Raw genomic sequence first — 24,577 nt, 5'->3', positions numbered from 1 at the left:
GACCACCGCGGGAGATGTAACTAGCCAACACCCGGAACCGGAGCCTAGCGGCACCTGGTTTTCACCAGAGCCCGCCGCAAAGCGGGTTGGACTTGCTGCGGCAGGATACCACTAGGTCGTTCCCAGGTGTGACTAGCCCACGGTGGCAGCCGAGGTCGAGGTACCTTAGCGAATGACAAACTCGTAGTCGGGTCCAGGCACAGGGTCAGGGCAGGCGGCAGAGATGCAACGTCAGGTTCAAGTCCGGGGTCAGCAACAGGAGGTCCAGGCAGGAGGGAACGGGAACACAGGCACACAGCAACAGGGAGGAACACAGGTAACACGGCAACACAGGACTCAGGAACGGGAACACACAGGAATACACTGGAACGCAGGAATACAGGAATACGCAGGAATACAGGAATACGCAGGAACACAGCAATACTCGCTAGGAAGCCGGCAGGGAATGATGGGAAACAAAGGGTTATATACAAAACAGGAAATGACCAATACTAATCACCTGTGCGCTGGCCCTTTAAATCTTGAGACAGTGCCGCGCGCGTGCCCTAGGGAGCGGGGCCGCGCGCAAGACCTAGTCCGGACGGGAGCGGGAGCCAGGAGAGGTGAGTGCACCGGAGCGGGACCGGGGCAGCGGAGGGAGGCACGGGTGCACCCGTGGTCCGCGATATGGATCGCGGGGGTGCCCGCAACGGAGGCACGGGTGCACCCGCGATCCGTGGTATGGATCGCGGGGGTGCCCGTGACACTGGTGTATGCCCCCTCTGGCAGGATCAGCTCTTCCTATAGTTTCTTATGCCTTTGTTTTTAAGAAATAAAAGATTTACAAATTATGCAAATGAGAGTGAGGGGCTCCAGGCTGCATTGACATCTACACTGTATGCAGTCCCTCTGGTTCTCGTAAAATAAGGTCATATAAAGCTAAAAGAAGAGCAGAACTTATTTCAGGAGCATCCACTGCACTCTCCAAACAAAATTACAGTCCACTGTGTCAAAAAAAATAAAGCAGTTTAGTTAATAGCATTTTTTCGAATGTAGGTCTGCAGCAAAACTATGTAAAGTGATACCTGTTCTAATACTACAGTAGTTACCTTGGGTGAACCAAAAGAGGGGACATTTGGCAATGTAGTAGGTATTCCACATAGTCATTCAGATCCATAGGGAGAGAACCATGGCAAAGAAAATGGTTGGTTTAAGTGCATTTATCAATAAAGTTGGTGTGGTGAAGTTAAATGCCCAAATTACCTGCAAAATTGAACTGGTCCATCTAATTAGTAGCATGCTAATTGTAGAGGTGATTGGTTCAACGACCTATGAAGCCTGTGATGATGAACTTAGTGCCCTAGAGAAAAGAATTCTATGCCCTGTGGCAAAGGTCCTAGTTTTGGCTGTGTCTGCTGCTCTGCCCTCCTATTAGCAGTCTGTGGGGCTGTCCGTGTTTGTGAATCAGTTCCTAGGTAACAATGATTTACCAGATGACATTTGGATGAGACAAAGCCTGTTTTTGCAGACCTACAGACCTCAGAAACTATAAAAATACTGAAGACACACTGCCCACTAAAATGGATAAGAGAGCTGTAGTTTAAGGAAAAACATTTATGTGCAGGTAGCCTTAGGCATAGGGAAAACTAGCTAAGCAGAGAGGAAGGATTAGGGAAAATGTCATATGAAATTGTGCATGAGTTGTGATGTACCTTAAAACTTACCTTAAACCTTTAAAAACACAAATGTGAAGTAACTACATTTGCATGTTTACTATCAAGTTTCCTACTTTGGTTCCTCTTTCATTACTTATTTATCTTTCAGACAATGGATTCAATGACTTGTCTGCCAAGCACCTGGCTGAAGCCATGTTTGTGAGTATCTATTACTTCAAAATCCTGCAGCTTAGACTGCTGCTTCCTCCCAAATTTCTGAACAATATTGGAAAATGCCATTATCATTATACTTAAGGCAGCCATCAAAGGGAATAGTGAGACCTCCCTCCCCTTCCAGATCATTTGGACTACTACTACAAATGTACACAGTAGAACAGGAGCTTTTATCTTCCTGTTCCGCCACTCTCATCAATCTCACGAGATGCCAGGATGTGGCACAGAGCCACAGAGCAACACATGATGATGCATCTGTCTAAGGCTGATGCTGAAGCTCCTGCATTCCTTAAAATATGGGGACACAGCCTCCCTCATTCATGCACAGCCTCTCTCCGCCCCTGTATACATAGCCTCTCCCTCCCCTTAATACACAGCCTCTCCCCCCTGTATACACAGTCTCTTCCCCCTAGTATAAACAGCCTCTTTGCCCCCTGTATACACAGACTCTTTCCCCCTGTATATAAAGCCTCTCCCTCTGTATACTCAGCCTCCTCCAGTATACACACACTCTCCCCCTATATGCACAGCACCCCAGTATACACAGGCTCCCCCCTGTATACTCAGCCTCCTCCAGTATACACAGCCTCTTCCCCTTTCTTTATACTCAGCCCCCCCAGTATACTCAGCCTCTCCCGCTGTATACTCAGCGTCCTCCAGTATACACAGCCTCTCCCCCTGTATATTCAGCCCCCTCCAGTATACAGAGCCTCTTCTCCTGTATACTCAGCCCCCTCCAGTATACACAGCCTCTCCCCCTTTATACTCAGCCTCGCCAGTATACACAGCCTCTCCCCCTGTATACTCAGCCCCCTCCAGTATACAGAGCCTCTTCTCCTGTATACTCAGCATCCTCCAGTATACACAGCCTCTCCCCCTTTATACTCAGCCTCGCTAGTATACACAGCCTCTCCCCCTGTATATTCAGCCCCCTCCAGTATACAGAGCCTCTTCTCCTGTATACTCAGCCCCCTCCAGTATACACAGCCTCTCCCTCTTTATACTCAGCCTCGCCAGTATACACAGCCTCTCCACCTGTATACTCAGCCCCCTCCAGTATACACATCCTCTCCTCCTGTATACTCAGCATCCTCCAGTATGCACAGCCTCTCCCCTGTATACTAAGCTCTCCCCGTTATACTTAGCCTTTCCCCAAAAGCCTCTCCAGCCTCATTGCATCCTCCTTTTCTCCCACCGGCAGCCTGTGAAGGGACACAGGCTGGCAGAGCAGTGCACAGAGACGCGATGTGCTGCACTTCTCTGTCTATAAATTTCACCGCCGCCTTAAAGGCGCCTACAGATTACGCAGCGCTGTACAAAGCATGACAAATTGGTCCCTGTCCCCATGGGGTTCACATTCTAAACAACCTACTTGTATGTTTTTTGGAGTACATAGTAGCTTTGGTTCTGGTAATGCATTTATGTAGTAATTTCGGTTGTGGTAACATATCTTTGTAGTAAGCTTGTTTTATTCTGGTGAAGTATCTATGTAGTAAGTTTGTTTCTAGTACATTTTATTCTGGTGAAGTATCTATGTAGTAAGTTTGGTTCTGGTAACCTATCTATGTAGTTATCTTGATTTTGTTGATAAAGCTGTGTAGCCATCTTTGTTCGGGTTTTCTAGCTGTGTAGTAATATTGGTTCTAGTAATGTATCTATGTTGTAATCTTGGTTCTGATAACGTACCTGTTGCATCCGTGCTACCATTAGGCATCGACTGTGTGTGAACTATGGCTAATGTTGTTGTAATGGATAGACCTCTGCTCCAGACATCTGAGGCAGAAGCACTTTTAGCACTTAGCTTCCTGTTTGCTGTTCACTTACAATTCTTCTGATATTTTTGGATTTTCAATCTTGGCTTTAATATTTTTGATTATCCCTTTTGACTTTGAATTTGCTATCTTTGCCGTCACTCGAACCCTGGCCTCACCTTTGTGTTGTTTGTGAGTCTTGTTAGACCAGTTACTGGCCACCGCTCAGAGTGGCGCCCAGTAGGTAGGCAGGTGACAGTTCAGGGACCTTAGTTTAGGGCTCACTGTCCTGTCTTTCATGCCTTTGTCCCAACCTTCTTGACAACATTAGTCTTTTGGTGCTACAGATTCATCATGATGAATCTGTCACAGTTCAAGACTGTCGATTTCTACTTTTAGACCTGGTTTTAGCTATGCAGCCTCCTTATTTTTTTGGCACACAGACTATTTTCCACCCGGCCTTTTCTGAAGGCCATTCTCCCTGTCGGACAAGTCAGAAAAGCGGGAAAAATGTTCTAAAAGCCGCTTCAAAAGCTGCAAAAGTTGCTTCCTAAATTCCCCCCTGTATGTCTGCACATGGTTCAGTGCACTCCACAAATAAGTCAATTGGAGGATCCTGAAATTTAGTAGATTTGGATTACATTTACTGCAGGGAGATCCCTATATCTTGCAGCTGTCCAGAAGCAATCCTTCTACAAATCCCTGACTTAATCAACCAATAACTGCCCCCACGTAATATCCAATAAAGACCTTCTGCTTGGCTCTTCTAATATAACCAGTTTCTGAGCTTTTACAGCACAGAGATTTCGTACGAAGCAGTGATAAGTCCCCTTTTAACTTAATAACAGCTTGACATGACACTATGTTTGCCTTCAGACCAACTTCAGAGTTACCAAGCTGGATCTTAGTCACAATGAATTCTGCGAGAAAGGAGGAGAATACCTGGGCCAAATGCTTGGTAAGTGTAAAACTATGAAAATGGAAGTGCAGTTTGCCTCACTATTGATAAATGTGTTATTGCATGGACACATCACCTGCTATATGCAGCAAATATCATCAGTATCTGCACTTCATTGATGTTGCTTCACTCCACCGACATTTTTCAAAAGTGTTAAGGGAAGTGCAAATTCCCAAATTTGCAATTTTAACTAATTGATCCCTATTGATGTCTACCAGGGCATATTTTGTTACAGAATGATATGACAGACTCTTTCTGCTGACTTTTCCATGACTTTACTTTCAGCTGCAAATGAGGGTCTTCAGGAACTGAATCTCAGTTGGAATCACATTCGCATGAAGGGGGCCATAGCATTGAGCGCAGGTCTAAGGGTGACGTATTTAATTATTTCATACTTTAGAGGCAATAATAACCCAGGGATCCATTTTACACAGCCCCATACTAACCCTGGCACTGCCATGTCACACCCTTTTTATCCTACTAATACTACCTGCCCTACCTCTCGATTCCCTGACCTTGTGAGTTCCATTCTATGGGAGTGCTAGAGATAGTTGAGTGCTTGGATCTCTGACAGAAGAACTCCCAAAGAATATAATAATGTGGCAGGGTGCATGGCGGATTTCTGGGGGTCCTTATAGTATAATGTGCTTCTACATGTCTACATGTTTTCACACAGGTGAATGGGATGCTGAAATTCTTAGATCTGTCCTATAATGGTTTTGGCAATGAAGGGGCTCTGGCACTGGGAGAAGCTCTGAGGATGAATAGTTCCCTGCTTCACCTCAATATCAGCTGCAATCGGATCAGTGATGAAGGTGTCCGACTAATCTGTAAAGGTCTAGAGAGTAATGACACCATGCGTGTGCTTAAGGTAAAACAAAATCAGTAGTGGATTATATAATAAAGCCTTCTAATGGGCCCATGGCCACCCAAACCAGAATTTTATACTAAGAACAACCTTCACCTATGGAATGCTCAAACATATGTTCCTGCTCTCAATACACATAGACAAGAGCCATTTCAGGACCTTTTAATGATCCTGAAACCACAGATTGAAAGCTGGCAGAAGGGGCGCACTCTCCATTCCCAAGAAGCTTGATTCTAGTACCCTACGTTGGAAGTAAATTCCAGACTTGTAAGGGGCGAAGATATTCAGCCCAGGGACCATGGCAGTCTTAATCCGCAAAAATACACAACGTTCACAAAATACTAGTAAATAGGGGCGAGTGTAAATAAGAAGTGCAAGGACATGTGTCGCTATAGCTTTTCTAATGTGAAATAGTGTGTGTTGTATACCAATAGTATTAGGTTCCATCAAGTTTTCCACACATAGTAAGCTTCCATTGCAACTAATGAAGCCACAAGTAAGTAAGTGGTTTATTCTGTGGGCTTCACTAAGAGAAAGTCAGTCTAACACTTTTGATAAATTATAGTCTGTGGTTCCCATTTAGGACAGCATTTAGGAGTCAGTAAATAGTATGGTATATAAATTGGAAATTACGCCAACAGTGCTAGGAGACACCAATACTCTATTTAGGGCAATGCTAGATCTTAATAGGTTCAGATTTTATTTGGGTATTAAAGGCATGACAAAGTTGTAAGTATTAATAAAACCATGTGAAAGTTGTTAGTCTGCCCATAGCTGTTCAAACAATATACATGCCCCTTCCAAGCATAAGTAATCAATGTGATAACACCCTTAGATTCCCTAGGGGAGGAAGCCTCCAGGCGAAACATCTCTGGCCGGGCGGATTACAACAGATAGGAGCATAAGTAATAAATCTGGAAACCTTCAGCCCCTCTATAGACCATATTTAGACCATATTTTTTCCACAAGAATGGCAATAGGAGCTGCTTTCTTCTACTTCTATGCTCTGTGCTGGCCTGTCCGCCCTGGTCTTTATCTAGGTGTACTCCACACAAAGGGCAATTTTTCTCCATGAGGCATAGAGCAATAGCTTCTCCTAGCCATTATTAATTGCTGATGAATTTGCTGCCCAGGTATCTTATCCTGCTTGCAGCGTATCTCCACACTGTGCCTCTATAGTTACTTACATTATAGTATTTTAAATCAAATGAATTTACTTACAACATCGACACTTCCTCATTCCTCATTTGATGTAGCATAGCACCCCGTCATTAACCCCTTAGGGCAATAGGGAGTATATGTACATCGGAAATTGTGGTTTCTTGCCGCATCTCGACGTACATGTACATTTCAGCAATCACCCAAGCTCAGTAGCAGAGCCCGTGTGATCGCTGTGGTAGCCCGGCTGTATGAGAAAGCCGGGATCCCAGCTCCTTAACCCTGTAGATGTTGTGGCCATGGAGATGGGGCCGTTATGGGTACCCAGCCGGTCGGCATCCTTCGTGGAACATGGTAAAAAAAAAATTAAAAATACCCCACAAAAATTACTATGGGGCAGATTATCAAGTGTCTGAAAGTCAGAATATTTCCAGTTGCCCATGGCAACCAATCACAGCTCCCCTTTAAAATATTCATGAGCACTGGTAAAATAAAAACTGAGCTGTGATTGGTTGCCATGGGCAACTGGAAATATTCTGACTTTCAGACACTTGATAAATCTGTCCCTATGTTTTTACATACAACCTCATAAGAAAGGATAAAATACCAATAAAAAGTACAGCTTGTCCTGCATGTTCTGTATACAAAAAAATAAAAATGTCATGCCTCTTAGAACACAGCAATGCAAAAACAAGCAAATTTCTCAACAAATGAGTTCCATATTGTGCAAAACATATCAATCATAAAGAAGATATATAAATGGGGTTTCGCCGTAATTGTGGTGACCTATAGAATAAAGATAACATATTATTTTTAATACAGTGAGAAAAAAAGAAAAAAATTAAAACCCCAATCCAGAATTAATTATTTTCTTATCCCCACTAAGAAAGAGTTAAAGGGGTATTCCAGGAATAAGCATAATTCATATACAAATGGGTACTCAAAATATAAGCTAATGTGTAAGTAGCAGAAAATGCTGCTGACATAGACTGTAATGGAGAATTAAAATGCTACTGGCCCTTTAATCAGTCCGTTAATTTCTTCTGTGCGGTCCATTGCAGAGCAGCCACAGGACAGAAGATGGCCGCTGGTCACATGTCCACATCACATGTTATGCACCTGTCTGGGCAGGTCATGTGATCACCACTATGTTTGGCTGTAGTCAGTTGGTTGAAGGGCATCCAGTATGGCCGGCGTTGTGGTGATGTGCAAGGATGGCAGTTACACATCATTACTATGGTAACAGAGCAAGAAAGTCTGTTATATCATCACTGGGAGCAGAGCATAAGTGGTAGGAGGAGTTACTGAGAACTAAAGGATCATGGAACTTGTAGTTTCCAGTGGTGGCCATCTTGGTGATAACTCCACCTACTTTAGAGAGGCCATAAATTTTGTAAATCATAAAATCAAACTATTTAAGCTCAATTTTGTTACTAATGGCATTGAGTATTGTTGTATTCATTTATTTATATCATCATGGGTTTTTATATCAGACGTTAATATTCCCGGAATACCCCTTTAATAAAATCTCATCAATTAGCTATTGCACCTCCCGTAAATGATGTACCTGAAAAGTGGATCTCATCCCGGAAATAATAAGCCCCCATGTGTCCATGCCACAAAAAAATATACATGTTATAGCCTGTAAAATGTGACAATGCAACTGTACTCTGAACGGCGCCTCCTTCCATTCTATGCCAGGCCGTGTGGCCATGCAGCAGTTTACCACCACATATGAGGTATCAGTATACTCGGGAGAAATTGGGTATAAAACTTTGTGAAGCTTTTTGTCATTTAATCCATTGTGATTTTTTCATTTATGTTTTTACCCCTGTAAAACACCTAAAGAGTTACCAAATTTCTTATTGGTTTCTCATACATTGCGAGGTGTGTCTATAATGGAGTAATTTATGTGGGTTTTATTATTATTAGGCCTCTCAAAGTCACTTGAAAACTGAGCAGGTGCCTATAAATAAAGGTTTTGGTAATTTCATAAAATTGTGAAAAATTGAACCTACAATTCTAAGCCCTATGACATCCTCGAAAAACAAGAGGATCCATAAAAAGCCAAACCAACAAAAAGCAGACATTCGGTTAAAATTTAAAAATTTAGATTTTTTCATAATTTTGACAAATTTCCTTTTTTTTGTAATCGAATGCAAAAGATATCATCCAAATATTTCCACTAATTTGAAGTACAATGTGTGACAAGAAAACTTTCTCAAAATTAGCTTGATATGTAAAAGCATTTAAAGGTTATAACCACTTATAGTGACACAGGGCGGATTTAAATAAATTGGGCTTGGTCCAAAAGCCCTACAGAGGCTCGGTTCTTAAAGGGTTAAATAATGTGATAATATATAAATGCAATTACTGCACTGCTCTGCTCCCTCACTTTGTGTCTCCATCCACCCTCCCATATAGATCGTGAGCACTCAAGTGCAGAGTTCTTGTAGTTTTTGTATTTTGTACTTGCATTTGTTCTTGTCTTCATGTAATGTGTGAATCCCATACTTATTGGACAGCCCCATGAAATCAATGGTGCTCTATCAATAAATAATAATTCTCCTTGCAGATGTCCAGAAATCCCATAACAGTAGAGGGAGCAATCACTCTCCTGAGCTCCATTACTAAAAGACCAGAGAACAGGATTGAGGAACTGGACATCTCGGTGAGTTTTGCAATAAATTTTCCCGAACAACAAAAATATTTAAATTTTTAAATTATTTACATATTTTTCTTTTTCTAGAATGTTTTGGTTAATGAACAGTTTCTTTATCTCCTTGACTCGGCTTCTACATCCCGTCCTGCACTACATGTCTTGTTTGCTGGCAAAAAGGGATTTATCACCAAAAAACGCTCCTCTCGTCCAGATCCTATGAGGGTCATTCAGGTGCGACATCTTTTCTATCTGAAAACAAACAGAGCATTCTAGCTTTCTGTTTGTACTAGTGTTGATCTACTATAAATCAGCTCTTGTCTGTCAATGAATTGCAATATACTACATGGTACAAATCACACACTCCATCCTGTAATCTTGTGTGTGTCACCCAGTCCTGATGCATAATAATAATAACTCCTTTATTTATAGAGCGCTCACGGATTACTCAGCGCTACACAGAGCTTGCCAAATCAGGTTATCAAATATAAGACGATTTTGTAGTTAAAGGGGTTTTCCCACTAAAGAAAATTCTCACATCTCAATCCCCTAGTGATGTTAACACAATAAAGATCATTTTAACCCCTTAGTTTACAATTTTACTCAGTATTATTGCTGTTTTAGCTCCCAGGGTAGGTTCGGGGCTTCTCTAAGCAGACACATTGGGGCACATTTACTTACCCGGTCCCTGCGCTATCCCCGATCCGGACTGTCTGATGAGGATGAGGTCTGCCGGAGTTCACGTTCTTCTTCCCGGTGTATGTGAGTGCATGTCTTGCGACACAATTTCAAATCCCACGCTTAGTCCGAATCAGTCAGGTTGTCTGACGGCCACGCCTCCGATTTGCGGCGCATTTGCGCCAAAATCCGATCGCATACGCCAAAAACCCCTATTAAACTTAACTGAAATGCTGTCCGCGGACCCTAAGTAAATGTGCCCCATTATGATCCATCTAGTTCTGTGGGGTGACAATGTGGTTAGATTATCAGGGTACAGGTATATATGCACTTTCATCTGAACCTGGGCTCCATGCAGGGGGAGTGTAGCCACGTCCCCTGCATGGAGCTCAGAGACTCTGACCTCCATGTAGGGGACGTGGCTACAGCCAGAAACTCAGCTCCACAATCTCCAAATCGTAAATGGCTGCCCGACTCTAAGAGAAGTTACAGGGTCCTGTCTAGGGGCAACTGAAATTGTGTACAGCAGGACTGATAGAGACAGGATGAAATTATATCTGTGAAATGCTGCATTTTTGTTAATAGCAGTGAATTAGAGAATGTGTTATTATGTTTTGCTTTGAAGTGTCATCCATTCTCTTAGTAAGTGAGGTACGGAGTAGATGATCAGTTGATAGTAAAATCTAATTCTATCATAGTTTTATAGAATCTCTTTCTTTCAGGATTTTCTAGATGAACGCAAACTTCGATTGCTGGATTTTTTCAAGAACATGGATAAAGATGGCAGTATGCGCATTCCTGTCAGTGAATTCTGTAGATATATGACAGTGAGTATGGTGGTTTCCTTTGGTTACACAGGTACTGGGAGCTTTATATATAATTACATTTGAAATATAAAGTCAGATATAAAAATAACCTTACTGTGAAATGCATTTATTGGACTGAAAGTGTATGTGTCTTTGGTGAGAATCAGAGGCGTAGCTACCAGAGGCCAGGGGAGGAATGGTGGCACCGGGGCCCAGGGCCCTTTTAGGTTGCTACCCCTATCTTGTATATTGGGCACAGATTACTAGTATGACTCCTATCCTCTATATATGGCCACAGCTTAGTACTATTGCTCCTATCCTGTATATATGGGCACAGCTCAGTACTAGGAATGAAAAAGCCAAGTTGATGGATATAAATTGAAGATTTTCCTTTCATATTTATTATCATGGACAGCTCTGTAACATGAAAGTGACGGTTCAAATCTCCCTGTATACTGTTTGTGAGTGCATTAAATTAAATTAATTAACCCCTTAAGGACGCAGGGTTTTTTCGCTCATTTCTCGCTCTCCACCTTCAAAAATCCATTTTTCATTTTTTCGTGTACAGACCTGTGTGAGGGCTTATTTTGTGCGTAACAAATTTTACTTTCCCGTAATGTTATTTATTTTAACATGCTGTGTACTGCGAAGCTGAAAAAAAATTCCAAATGTGGAAAAATTGTGGGCTCAGTTTTTACGACGCGTTTTTACGCACTCAAAATAACACCTCAGCTTTATTCTTTGGTTCGGTGCGATCGCGGTGATACCAAATTTATATAGGTTTTATTGTGTTTTAATACATTTTCAAAAATTAAACAAATGTGTACAAAAAAGAAAAAAGATTTTTTGCCATCTTCTGAAGCTAATAACATTTTCATACTTTGGCGCACGGAGCTGTGTGGGGTGTCATTTTTTGCAAAATGAGCCGACGTTTTTATTGCTACCATTTTGAGGTCTGTGCGACATTTTGATCATTTTTTATTCCATTTTTATGTGATGTAAAAAGGTGTAAAAGTCGCATTTCGGACATTTGGGCGTCATTTCCCCTCTCGGAGGTCAAGGCCGTCCGCAACCGTTGTTATATTTTGATAGATCGGGCATTTTGGGACGCGGCGATACCTAATGTGTCTGTGATTTTTACTGTTTATTATGTTTTATACCAGTTCTAGCGAAAGGTGGGTGATTTGAATTTTTAATATTTTATTAATTTTATTTTTTAAACTTTTTTTTTTCTTTTTTTTCGCTATTTCTTAGACCATCTAGGGTTAATGTACCCTAGATGGTCTAAGAAATAGTGAAAAAAAAAAATAAAAGTTTAAAAAATAAAATTAATAAAATATTAAAAATATCAGATTGCTCCTACCATATACTGCAATACTTCTGTATTGCAATATATGGCATTTTTGCAGCTCATTCATTACAATGATCCACTGGCTCATTGTAACGAATCTGCAGATGCCAGATAGACCCGAGGCCACCATGGCAACCGATCGCCGCCCTCCAATGACGTTCGGGGGCGCGGCGATCGGAATAAATATGGCGGCGTCTTTTAAATGCCGCCGGCAATGAAAGGGTTAATAGCCGCGATCTGTGCAAGCACCGACCGCGGTTATTAGCGGTGGGGGTTTGCTGCAATATGCAAAACGGTACGGCGCAGAGCGTTAAGGGGTTAAATTAAAAACAAATGTTTATACTTCCCTAAATTCCATGTGGAATGTATATACTAAAAGTCTGAAACAAATGAAAATATGTCTAGGTTCTTCAAAGTAGCCACCTTTCGCTTTGATTACTGCTTTGCACACTCTTGGCATTCTCTTGATGAGCTTCAAGAGGTAGTCACCTGAAATGGTCTTCCAACAAGGAGGGAGTTCCCAGAGATGCTTAGCACTTGTTGGCCCTTTTTCCTTCACTCTGCAGTCCAGATCACCCCAAACCATCTTGATTGGGCTCAGGTCTGGTGACTGTGGAGGCCAGGTCATCTGGCGTAACACCCCATCACTCTCCTTCTTGGTCAAATAGCCCTTACACTGCCTGGAGGTGTGTTTGGGGTAATTGTTCTGTTGAAAAATAAATGATGGTCCAGCTAAACACAAACCGGATGGAATGGCATGCCGCTGCAAGATGCTCTGGTAACCATGCTGGTTCAGTATACCTTCAATTTTGAAGAACCTAGAATATAAGACATATTTTCAGTTGTTTTGTTGGGGTAGGATTTAAAACATCCTCTTTTAGTGTGCGTTGGCTGCGTGTCTAATTAATAAGCGTGCAAAGGATGACTCAAAACAAATTGCTGATGCAAGATTTGCTAATGCTGTTACTCAAGGCAAAAATCTGCACTGCACAAGCTTTATTTGGTTTCACAAAACTAGATAGAAATTATGAAGGAAGCAGAAGGGAGCAGAGAATTCCCAGCTCATGTGGTCTCTGGATTGGAGAACTTCCCTGCTGTTGCTGACTGACGTCATGTTGACATTCTTTAGCCTTGATTGTTTTGGTTAGAATCACGATGTCGGCGCCATCTTAAAATGAAGTGTTACAATGCTTTTAGGAAAATAAGAAAAGTAGAAATAACAGGATTTGATCTATCAGCTAGGTTTCACATTTTAGTGAAGTATATAATTCCACATGCATTAATTTAGTTTTGATGCCTTTAGTGTGAATCTACAATTTATAAAGTCATGAAAAAACAGCAAACTCTTTGAATGAGAAGTTGTGTCCAAACCTTTGTTCTGTACTGTGTATGGGTTCAGATCAGTAGTACAGCCTGGCTTCACTGCAGAAGCTCTGTAGGTACACAGCCTGCACTATGAAGCAGTAGTATTACACCCTGACTTCACTGCAGAAGCTCTGTAGGTACACAGCCTGCACTATGAAGCAGTAGTATTACACCCTGACTTCACTGCAGAAGCTCTGTAGGTACACAGCTTGCACTATGAAGCAGTAGTAGTACACCCTGGCTTCACTGCACAAGAGCTGCAGGTACACAGCTTGCACTATGAAGCCGTAGTAGTACACCCTGTAGGTGAACAAGCCCTGTAGGTATGTAGCGTGCACTATGAAGCCAGGGTGTTATTCCAGCTCTCCAGCTGGCCTTTCCTAAGGAGCACTCAGAGGCATCTGGACCTGGGGTGGCACATTTGGTGTGGATTGGAGCGCTATACTCTAACCCAAAGGCATCAGTTAGTGTGAATGGACTGTACTCTAAGCCTTTCGCCATCTAAAACAGGTCGTGTCAGGGGTGTCCGCTGTCCTTTCTTTTCTTTGCTCTCACGATTGAGCCTTTCCTCCTCAGAATAAAGAACAAATCAGATATCACTGGGGTGACTACAGGAAGATAGGAAGTATATCCACTCACCTTATCTCCATCCAAAATATCATCAAGGAGTTGGATGCCTATGGGAGGAAGCCCTACTGCTTAATATTCCCCCGGCCTCTTAAATGGACTCCTTTACTTTTAAATGGGCCTCTGCCTCAATTAAATATCTGGGTATCCAAGACCTGGCAGACCTAGAAAAAAACGAAATTCCCTTCCCTACTAATAGCTCTCAATAGGGATAATTAAAATGAATGTTCTTCCTTGTCTCCTTTATTCCTTCCAGGCTTTGACCATCAAAACTCCCTCTTCCTTTCTCTCCTCTGCTTTCATTTGGTCCAATAAACCTCCCAAACTTAAAAGTAAGACCCTCCACTACTGTAAGGGTGTGGGAGGAGTAGTGCTGCCTGATGTCACACAGTACTATTATGCCTCACACTTGAATAGAATTACTGACTGGTGCAGACACAGAGACTCAAAAGCCTGGGTTACTTCCCCAGCATCTTCTTACCAATGCTTCCCTGGGTAGAAAGGACGTGGTGACAAGCGCTTGCAGCGCACCCCTCTATCTATGCCACCCTGCTAGCATTTAAGAACTGCAGGTCCAGGGCCTCTGTGTCCCCTGCAGGATCCCTTCTCACACCAGTTTTGGGTAATCCAGACTTCCCAGATCACATTATCGATATGTAGATAGGGGCTGGACATTTAAGGGCTTGTCACTATGAGATGGGTGAGAAATAGCACAGGGGACACAAATTAGTCACTCTGCCTGATTTACCAAGGGCACCACTATGGCAGGGTCTTCAACTTTCCCCTAACCTGAGCTCCATGGGGCCACCCTCCTCTCATAGTAGATCACTTACGAGTTTCAATGGTACCTGCCTTCCAAGGGTTCTCGTCAGGGAATGCTTTTGCTGACTTCTAGTCTCCTGTTCTTACACATCTTTTGAAGCTGCCCCCAAATTATCCCCTACTGCAAACTGGTGTGACAGAGTTACAGAATGACCCTGCTTGGGTTTTATTGCACCACCACAAGATCTCCCTTGGCACGTATAGAAAGTTGCTGATGTGTCACCTTCTTACCGCAGCTAAGATGTGCTGGCTTTCCACTGAGCCCCCTTCACTGCATCAATGGTGGGGATGGATCAACAAGCTACACCAGATGAAATCTCTTGAACACAGATCCAAAGCGAGCTACACACTCCCAGAAAACTTCCACTCCTCGTCCTTTGCTACCTCTCCTTGTTATCTGGAATTGACGAGTAGGGTACCCCTGCAAATAGCTGAGGGCTAGGATCCCATGGATCCAGGTGCCAGGAGGAAGTGGGGTAGTTTCCTTTCCCCTCATCCCTCTCTTTAAACCCAGTGTCTCCAATTTCTTTCTCACTCTGTTCTATCATGTCCTTTACCTTAATTCTAATGTTTACATTTCTCTGTGCCACGCTGTTGATAACAATAGTGTTGTTATACATATGTTTGTTGAAAAGCTTTTAAACACACTTTTATATATGTAAAAAAACAGACTAAGACAATGATACTGCCAGATCTGTCCATAACATCTCCTTTCCCCAGGCGGCAGGTTTGCCCTTAGATGCTGCCCAGATGGAATCTTTGGTGCAAAGATTGGATAAAGATCAGACGGGTATTATAGACTACAGGTAAGATGGTGTGTCCACATATGTCTCAAAAATGCATAGATCACTTTGGTTCTGGTTAAAATTTCAATGGTCCCAACACTACGTGACAGACAAATGTGTCACCCCTTTGTATCAAAAATGTGATTATTGCCACTATGCTGCAGCAATGAGTAACTAGCTTTCCGGAGACTGGCATAGGGCACAGCACAACATAGTGTAAGTGTCACAGCCCACAGAGGAACAATGGGAGCTGCCAGGTAAGACTACAGGATTTGGAACTGATGGTTTCTGTGGGGCACTTTGTCTGTTACTGTGGTTCAGTGTGACAGTCTGATATTTCGGGGGCCCTGTGACTATTGGCTGCTATATGAGCACTGTATCTATAAGCTATCGTAGGGTGCACTGTGACTATTGGCTATTGACACATATTGGCTACTGCTCAGATTTCTGGTTACCCTCAGAAGGGCAATGGTAATACTGTATTAGTCTAATTTCTCAACAGCTTGCTTGACTATTAAGGAGTAGATACATTTATAGAGTACTAAGAAGACTTTCAGTGCTTCGCTGAAAATGGATCATCTTTTATCTGACCATTGTCTGTGCTGCACTTATTCTGCATAAATTGTGTGTCCTTTATGTGAAAGTTTGTAGAGATTCTTGTGCCTTATCTTCACATTTTCTGCTTAGGGTCCTTGTAGACTCTCGTAAAAAAATGGTGAAAGAACAACGCAAACAACAGCGTCGCAGAGAAAGAAGAGAAAATCAAGAACGAAAGCGCAGTGAGAGAGCACTAAAGTCCTTTCACAATGCAGTGAGGGCTCTGACTCCACCCCATGTGCAGCGGGAGGCTCCAGGCAGCAGCAGTAGCTCAGTTCATTTCTCGGTCACCCCATGTAGCTCTTGGTATCAGGAAGGAGAGCAGGCGGATGAAGTCAGTGACCCACACATTCAAAATGCAGACTCAGAAGACTTGGATGCTGAGTGCAGTTATCAGTCACACTGGAGTTTAACTTCACAAAGCCATTCAGACCCCACAACCCCTAAAAAAAACACCCCAATGCCCCAAGTATAAAATATATGCAAATTAGATTTTTGTTGGCAAAACCAGTGTCATATGCATGTCACCATGCATTAAAGGGGTTATCCACAGTGTTGTGCCATTGTTTGTTTACAGAGAAAGGCACTCCCACCTGTCCACTGCTGCACATCTGCTTCAGCATATAACCCTTCTTGCCAAGGCCCTTTTTCGTTTTTGCATCTACTTCATTCTTTGGGTCGGTGCGATCACGGCGATACTACATTTGCATTAATGATGTTATAATGGTGTTATAATGCTTTCATACATTTACAAAAATTAAAACCTCCTGTACAAAAAAAAAAATTCTTCATTTTGCCATCTTCTGGGGCTAATAACTTTTTCATACTTCGGTGTACAGAGATGTGGGTGCTGTCATTTTTGCGTCTTTTAATGACGCCTTCAATGCTACCATTTTTAGCACTGTACAGGCTTTCAATCACTTTTTATAGAATTTTTTCTATTTTTCAAAATGGCAAAAAAGTGCTATTTTCGACTTTGGACACTATTTTCCGTTTCGGGGTTAAACAAACAGCGGGAATAACTGTTATTATATTTTGATAGATAGGACATTTTGGGACACCGCTATACCTAACATGTTTATGATTTTTACTGTTTATTTATATATCAGTTATAGGGAAAGGGGGATGATTCAAATTTGAAGGGGTTTTTTTTTAATAAAAATAATTTTATTTTTATTTTTTTACTATTTTTCAGACCCCCTAGGGTACTTTAACCCTAGGTTGTCTGATTGATCCTACCATATACTGCCATACTACAGTATGGCAGTATATGGGGATTTTCCTCCTCATTCATTATAATGTGCGAATCACACATTGTAATGAAAGGGTTCGATTCTTACGAAGACCCAAGCTGTCATGGCAACTGATCACCGCCCCGATGACTTTCAGGGGTTTGGGGTTGGACGGCGATTCTATCCAAGATGACAATGCCGACACGCCGCCAAGATTTAAGTGCCCCTGGAGGCATTTACAGGGTTTAACACCTATGATCGATGCCAGCACAGACTGCAAGTGTTACCAATGGATGTTTGCTGCCATATGCAGCAAACGCACACCTTGTATGGAGAGGGCTCACGGGCCCGGTAGCCGGCATTTGATGTAAGTAGTTGGACGCCAGCACCTGCCTCTGCAAACAAACAGGGGCAAGGCACTAATGAGTGGCGCTGCGGGATAACTGGAGTATCAGAGAATGTAAGCATTATTTTGTTTTCACAGCCCCCCTGCCTGATATTTAGTTAATTTTTAAAGGCTGGACAACCCCTTTAATTCATATTTATGGCACAATGAATGGTGCTGTACATACAATGTATTGATGTACTTACATCATTTGCAATCTAAACTAACAATCATCCCCACTATTTCTCTTGCGTAATTTCTTACCCTATAAATATACAATCTTATCACACACAAATGCATCACTCTGACATTCAACGTTTCCCAAAGCATTTTGATCCAGTTTTCAAAAGTAAAATTCAGTACAAGAGAAAATATAAGAAGAAGAAGAATGGCAAAATTAGCACTTGTATAAGAGCAATTAAACAATTACAGTTCGCGTTACCCAAACTAGTGCATTATAGTGAATTAATCAGGTATCAATGACATTATTAAAGTTTTGTAGAGAGGGGCTCTTAACCTTAACCCTAAGACATTCGAGGAATGAAAGATGTGCTACCAAAAAGAGGGAGGTGTGACAACATGCCAGTTATGGTTTGAGGGCCCCTAAGTTCCTCAGTGTTGTATCACTGCGTAAGGCAAAATGCGGTCACCAGTTCTACAATTTTAGGCATGGACATGTGTGATATAATAAACTTTCACCATTTACAAAAGAAGCCTTTTGCTTTATTTCTTTATGCTTCAAGTTAGTCTAGCCTGATTGTGGCTATTTCCTCCTGATATCACTCTTAACATCATGAATGTTAAATAACAGGTGGACTAAAGGGTAAGTCTTTGCTCTGTAAATCTGTATAAGGCATGGAACATTTAGGGTGTTAAGTCAGTCACTCAGGTCTAGGGCATTTTGGGGAGGGCATGATGAAAGATTTGAAACCACATTTTCTGACTTGCAACTGCCCTTTCATGATGCCCTCATATGTCCCCCATCAGGGCACTAACAAGCCCAACACCTGCCTACTAGTCCTGTCACCCCTTTGAACAATGGTTTTTTAATGTCAAAATACAGAAAGGATGCTGCGAGTGCTCGGCTTTGCACTACGAAGCCTCGTGTTACATCCTTCATCCTGGTATTTAAGATGTTGTGTAGTTGATTAGTAGTGATGATTGGACCTGGACTGAATAATTTAGAGTCTTGAACCGCATCACTATTCGGGATGTTTGAGAAAAAGCACAAAGACGCTTAATTTCTGCTGAAACAGCCAATCAAGCTGCTTCCACCCCCTTTCCAGCAACCACGGCTTGTCATCTATAGGCATACCTGTGATCAGCTGGGCTGGACATGTGACTCTGCAGTAAAATAGCAGTTAGTAGTGCAGATGAAAAGTGATTAAATCAGGCGATACCTTTTTGAGGCTAACTGAGAATATATGATTGTGAGCTTTCGAGAATACTAGTACTTTTCATCAGATGATGTTATGCATGAAACAGAAAATTCACAGCATTTTAAAAACACTAGGCAGCGATCATTAAACAATATTAAAAAATCTGTAAAACAACAGATTCATATATACATCTTATTTACGACAGAACGGCAATAAACACACTAAAAACCTGTGAGGCATGACAAGAGAGCCATGGCTCTTATCTGCTAGTGGCCTCCAGGTCAGAGATAGGGGATCATATAATAGATGGATGGAGCTTGAGAAAATATGCACCAAATATCATCAGAGCACCCCGGAGGCCCAGTGTCTTTTTTCTGGGGAACCTCTTACCATCACAAGTGCAGGAAGGATCTTAAGGTGTGGACTATCAGTTCCAATTAGGCCCACACAAGGTAACTAACCACATACTGATACTTGTAGTTCTACCAGTGTATTTTATACTCTGCTTAACTGTATATATATATATATATATATATATATATATATATATATATTGTGTGTGTACTGTATTGTCTAGTGTGCCGTTAAGGCAATTAAATACAAAATTTAACCTGCGTTGCTCTTTTATCTCGATCCACGAACACCATGTCCGTGTCTCGGTTATATAAATTCTACTGGGTGGGTTTCTCACCCTATATAATCCTGTTACCGGTTTATCAAGTTTATATTAAAGGAGAACTGGTGCAGGCTTATTTGGTTTGATAAGGTTCTGTTTCACTGAGGCTAGTGAAAAGAGTCTTTCAGCCATCCAGGGTTGCGATTTATTGTTGTGCCATATCAGGAGATATGGACAACTCTAAATCACTTCCTGCACCTTTCAGAACCCGTGCATTCTGGGAATGTCCATAAAAGGATAATTGATTTGACCTTGCGTACCCCTCACATTTTTTATTCTCTCTACTTGCTTGATGTCTTATGATGAGGTGCACTAAAAATTGCTTGTCAAAATTTCTGTTTTGGGAAAAATTAAAAATAGAAAGTGGATTAAGAAATAAATAAATTAAATGACCAGCAGAGCCCCCTTAAACTTAATAAGTAAATAAGCTTACCTTTGGCACTCACCCCCAGAATCCTCTTCTTCTTGACAGGGGAAACAAAAAACAACAGGCGCTGCCTAGTGCAAATAAAAGTGATTTCTTTTAGGTGTATATGAATTCATATGTGTATTCCGCTCACCTTTAGTGGTTGTGCAATCAGATTACGTTTTTGGGTGCTGCCCCATCCTTGCCCGTGGGTGATTTGCTTTCCTCGGGTTGTGGAAAATGCATAGGTGGATCCAAAAGATGTGGAGTGTAATTTCCTCAATGGATACCAGATAAAAAATAGGGACTTCTTCTGGCGCAGCCCAAGGAATCATGGCTATACATAAAGCTCAATCGTGACTCAATTTAATATTATAATCAGGATAAAATACATACTGATAAAATCGGATGAATAAAAATAACAACGCGCTTCGCGCCACAACCGGGCGCTTCGTCAGGTCTATGTGCACATCTGTTGGATCCACCTATGCATCCTCTTCTTCTTGCGAGACTTTCTGGCAGAGGCGCTGCTTATATGCGCTCTTCCCACACACAAGCCGAGTGAGTTTTTTCACCACAAAAATATGTATATATGAAAACTTAATTTTCTGAAAGTTACAAAAGTCAATCAGTAGGAAGTGCATAGGCCTTTGCTTTGAATGACTTCAGCACATCTGCTGCCACAGATGCTCACAAGTCTCTCACTGTTCTGGTGTGATTTCGGTCTGCTCATTTTCCAGTCTCTTCCACAGTCCTGTGACTGTTGTGGGTTTCTTGGCCATAACTCTATCGCTAAGGATTTTCAGGAGGTTTTCTATTAGGTTTAAATCAGAACTCTGTCCATTTCATCATTTAAATGAAAATTGCTGGATGATAGAAGGAACCACTTGTTGTTGAAAAAGGTTCTGATACACACTTGCATTCACTCTGCCAAGTAGCTGTATGAGAGGTCCAACTCCTGTTGCAGAAAACATTTCCCAAACCATGACACTTCATCCACCACCTTTTACTGACTTCTTTACATACTTTGGGTTCAGTCTTGCCCCAGTTTGACAACGAACATAATGGGGCACATTTACTAACTCAGTCCTGCGCAATCCCCAATCCGGAGTGTCCGCCGGAATGCACATCTGCTGCAGTTCAAGAAGATCATGTGCTCGATATCCTGTATGTGTCGCTTCCCAGCTCAGGTCCGCCGGAGTTCACCTTCTTATTCTCGGTGCATGTAAGCGCTTGGCTTGCGACACAATTTTAAATGTTAAATCCTGCGCTCACCGATGTGAGCATGACCACGGCGTGTAAGGGTGTTCCTGCTATGGATCGGATCCCCCGTGTCGCTTACCGGGGGAACCGATCCACTTCTGGGTAGCCCTGAAGACTGCCTAGTACTCCAGGGCTGCCCAATGTTCCGGGCAGTCAGATCCCTTCTGGGTCTGCATGCTTAGTTTGTAGAGCAGTGTATTGAACTTGAACCAGTGATCAGAGCAAAAAATAAACCCGGAACCAGATTTGCCGAAAAATAAAAAAAGTTATGCATATGAAAAGATGGTGATGCTAAAATGAACTAAATTGTCTCCAAATTAGTTTTTATTCAGTAACATTGAATAAAATACACAAAACCCCCACATATTTGGTATCGCTACATCTGTAACAATCTGCATAATAAAACAGAATCGTTATTGGACCTGCAAAATGAACCCCGTAAAAAACAACCAAAAAAAATGCTCTGAAAAAAAGATACTTTTTAATTAATACCCTTTAAAAAATGCTCTAAAAAGTGATTTAAAAAAGTTCCCCACTCTAAAATAAGACCACTAAAAAGAACAATGCTTCTCACAAAACATAAGCCCCTAACCAGATTTGTAAGCCGAAAAATAAAAAAAGTTATGCATATGAAAGTCGGTGATGCTAAAATTTTCATTTTTTGCCTAATTACCGTATATACTCGTGTATAAGCCGAGTTTTTCAGCACAAAAAATGTGCTGAAAAACGTCCCCTCGGCTTATACACGAGTGTATTACCCCAAAAAAATTACCCACTTAAAAAAATAAAATGAAATACTCACCCTCCGATGTCGGCGCGACTTACCGATGTCCCCGATGTCAGCGCGTCCCGTCTTCTTTCTTCTCCGCTCTTGCTATTATTTAGGCCTCTCACCGTCAATTAAAAGTTGAGCAGGTCCATCTAAATATTAGTTTTGGTGATTTTCCCAAAACTTTGAAAAATGGCACCTAAATTCTGAGCCTCATAACATTCTAGTAAAATATGTGGAATCTTAAAAAAACCATCCAACATAAAGCAGACATTTGGGAAATGTAAGTTATAAATTTATTTGGGTGCTATTTGCATCAAAAGTAATTTATTTTTTTCATAACTAAACACAAAAGATATCATACAAATTTTTAAACTAATTTGAAGAAAACAATCTCAAAATCCCCTGGATATCTTATATCGTTCCAAAGCTATAACCACTTATAGTGACACAGGGCAGATTTGAAAAATGGGGCAGCGTCCTTAAGGCCAAAAGAGGCTGAGTCCCGTAGGGGTTAAACGAAACCTACCACTTGAAGTGGCAGGTTTCAGATGGAAATACCGAACACCAGCTCAGGGTGAGCTGGTGCCGGAGCGTATTTTTGTTAGTGTTTTAAACCGCTGTATTGCGGTTGAAAACACTTTTTAAACTTTATAGCCGGCGCAGGGAGGTACGCGCTCGGCGCTTACCATGCGCGCGACCGTGCGCGCTGCTACATAGGAAGTGAAGGAGAGTCGCGCGCATGGTAAGCGCCGAGCGCGTACCTCCCTGCGCCGGCTATAAAGTTTAAAAAGTGTTTTAAACCGCAATACAGCGGTTTAAAACACTAACAAAAATACGCTCCGGCACCAGCTCACCCTGAGCTGGTGCTCGGTATTTCCACCTGAAACCTGCCACTTCAAGTGGTAGGTTTCCTTTAAGCTTGTTTTTGTCACTAAAACAAACTGTGGACCACATGCTGTATGACAAGACAGATTCTTACCCTGTTCAGTGCTGAACTGGTGAGCAATTTCAGCTGCAGTGTTGAACCGATTAGCAATGGAGGTTCTCCACATTATCCTGTCCTCACTTGCATTTATCTTTCAAAGGTGACCAGCCTTCCCGGGGCACTTTAACCGGTCAAGGACCGGGCCCTTTCCTGTTTTTTTTCATGTCCATTTTTCACTCCCCAACTTCAAAAATCTACAACTTTTTTATTTTTAGACGTAAGAGCTGTGCGACGGCTTGTTTTTTGCGTAACAAATTGCACTTCATAGTGATGGTATTGAATATTCCATGCCATGTACTCGGAAGCGGGAAAAAAATTCCAAATGCAGTGAAAATGGTGAAAAAACGCATCGATACCTAATGTGTTTATGATTTTTACTGTTTATTTATATTTATGTCAGTTCTAGGGAAAGGGGGGTGATTTGAAATTTTTTTTTTTTAAACTTTTTTTTATTTTTACTATTTTTCAGACTCCCTAGGGTACTTTTACCCTAGGTTGTCTGATCGATCCTATCATATACTGCCATACTACAGTATGGCAGTATATGGGATTTTCCTCCTCATTCATTACAATGTGCTATCAGCACATTGTAATGCAGGGGTTAAAACTAAATAGCCTCGGGTCTTCAGAAGACCCGAGGCTACCATGGAGACGGATCGCCGCCCCCCGATGACGTCACGGGGAGCGGCGATCCCAGGTAAGATGGCGGCGCCCATGCACCGCTATCTTTTTGAGGCTGCCGGCAGCAAAGTGGTTAAGCTAGCTGCTCCCATCAACCCTGGCCGAATCCTTGTGCTATACGCCATCAAGGAAGCGACCTCCCTGCGTTCCTGCTCTGCTCTCCTGTTGTGACCCTGGACTTTACCCTGACCTTGCATCTCTACTGCCTGCCATGACCATCTGCCTGTTCCAGACTCCGAGACTGCACGCTGAGTTGGTACTTCGACCTTGGCTGCCACCGAGGACAAGGCGCACCTGTGGAACGACCTGGTGGCACCACGGCGCAACAAGACCGTCATGCTTTGCCGCGGGCTCTGGTGAAGACCAGGTGCCACTTAGATTCTAGTCCCAGGTGTCGGCTTGTGTCATCCGCGGTGGTCCACTGACCCCGTGCCCTGACAGTAAAATCCGACTGGGGGCCCCGCCAAGGTGCCGATTCCGAAACTGGCTGATCTTACCACCGTTG

At 42.3% G+C, this 24,577-nt stretch overlaps 1 protein-coding gene across 2 annotated transcripts in view; it reads left to right on the top strand.

Moving 5' to 3' along the window:
- LRRC74A (leucine rich repeat containing 74A) overlaps positions 1-17,429 on the top strand; it is a 32,219-nt gene extending 14,790 nt beyond the window's left edge. For both annotated transcript variants that reach the window (XM_072116808.1, XM_072116807.1), the window contains exons 5-13: positions 1,804-1,853; positions 4,496-4,577; positions 4,863-4,948; positions 5,254-5,448; positions 9,179-9,274; positions 9,353-9,496; positions 10,663-10,767; positions 15,632-15,717; positions 16,384-17,429. In XM_072116808.1, the coding sequence (XP_071972909.1) occupies positions 1,804-1,853; positions 4,496-4,577; positions 4,863-4,948; positions 5,254-5,448; positions 9,179-9,274; positions 9,353-9,496; positions 10,663-10,767; positions 15,632-15,717; positions 16,384-16,768 (1,229 nt within the window). In that variant the 3' untranslated portion in view covers positions 16,769-17,429. The remainder of the gene's footprint in view (positions 1-1,803; positions 1,854-4,495; positions 4,578-4,862; positions 4,949-5,253; positions 5,449-9,178; positions 9,275-9,352; positions 9,497-10,662; positions 10,768-15,631; positions 15,718-16,383) is intronic.
- The last annotated feature ends 7,148 nt before the right edge of the window (positions 17,430-24,577 follow it).

This window comes from Engystomops pustulosus, chromosome 7 (genome assembly GCF_040894005.1).
Source record: "Engystomops pustulosus chromosome 7, aEngPut4.maternal, whole genome shotgun sequence".
Taxonomy (NCBI): domain Eukaryota; kingdom Metazoa; phylum Chordata; class Amphibia; order Anura; family Leptodactylidae; genus Engystomops; species Engystomops pustulosus.
The sequence above is the reverse complement of the archived record's forward strand: the minus strand, read 5'-3'. Positions and strand labels throughout refer to the sequence as shown.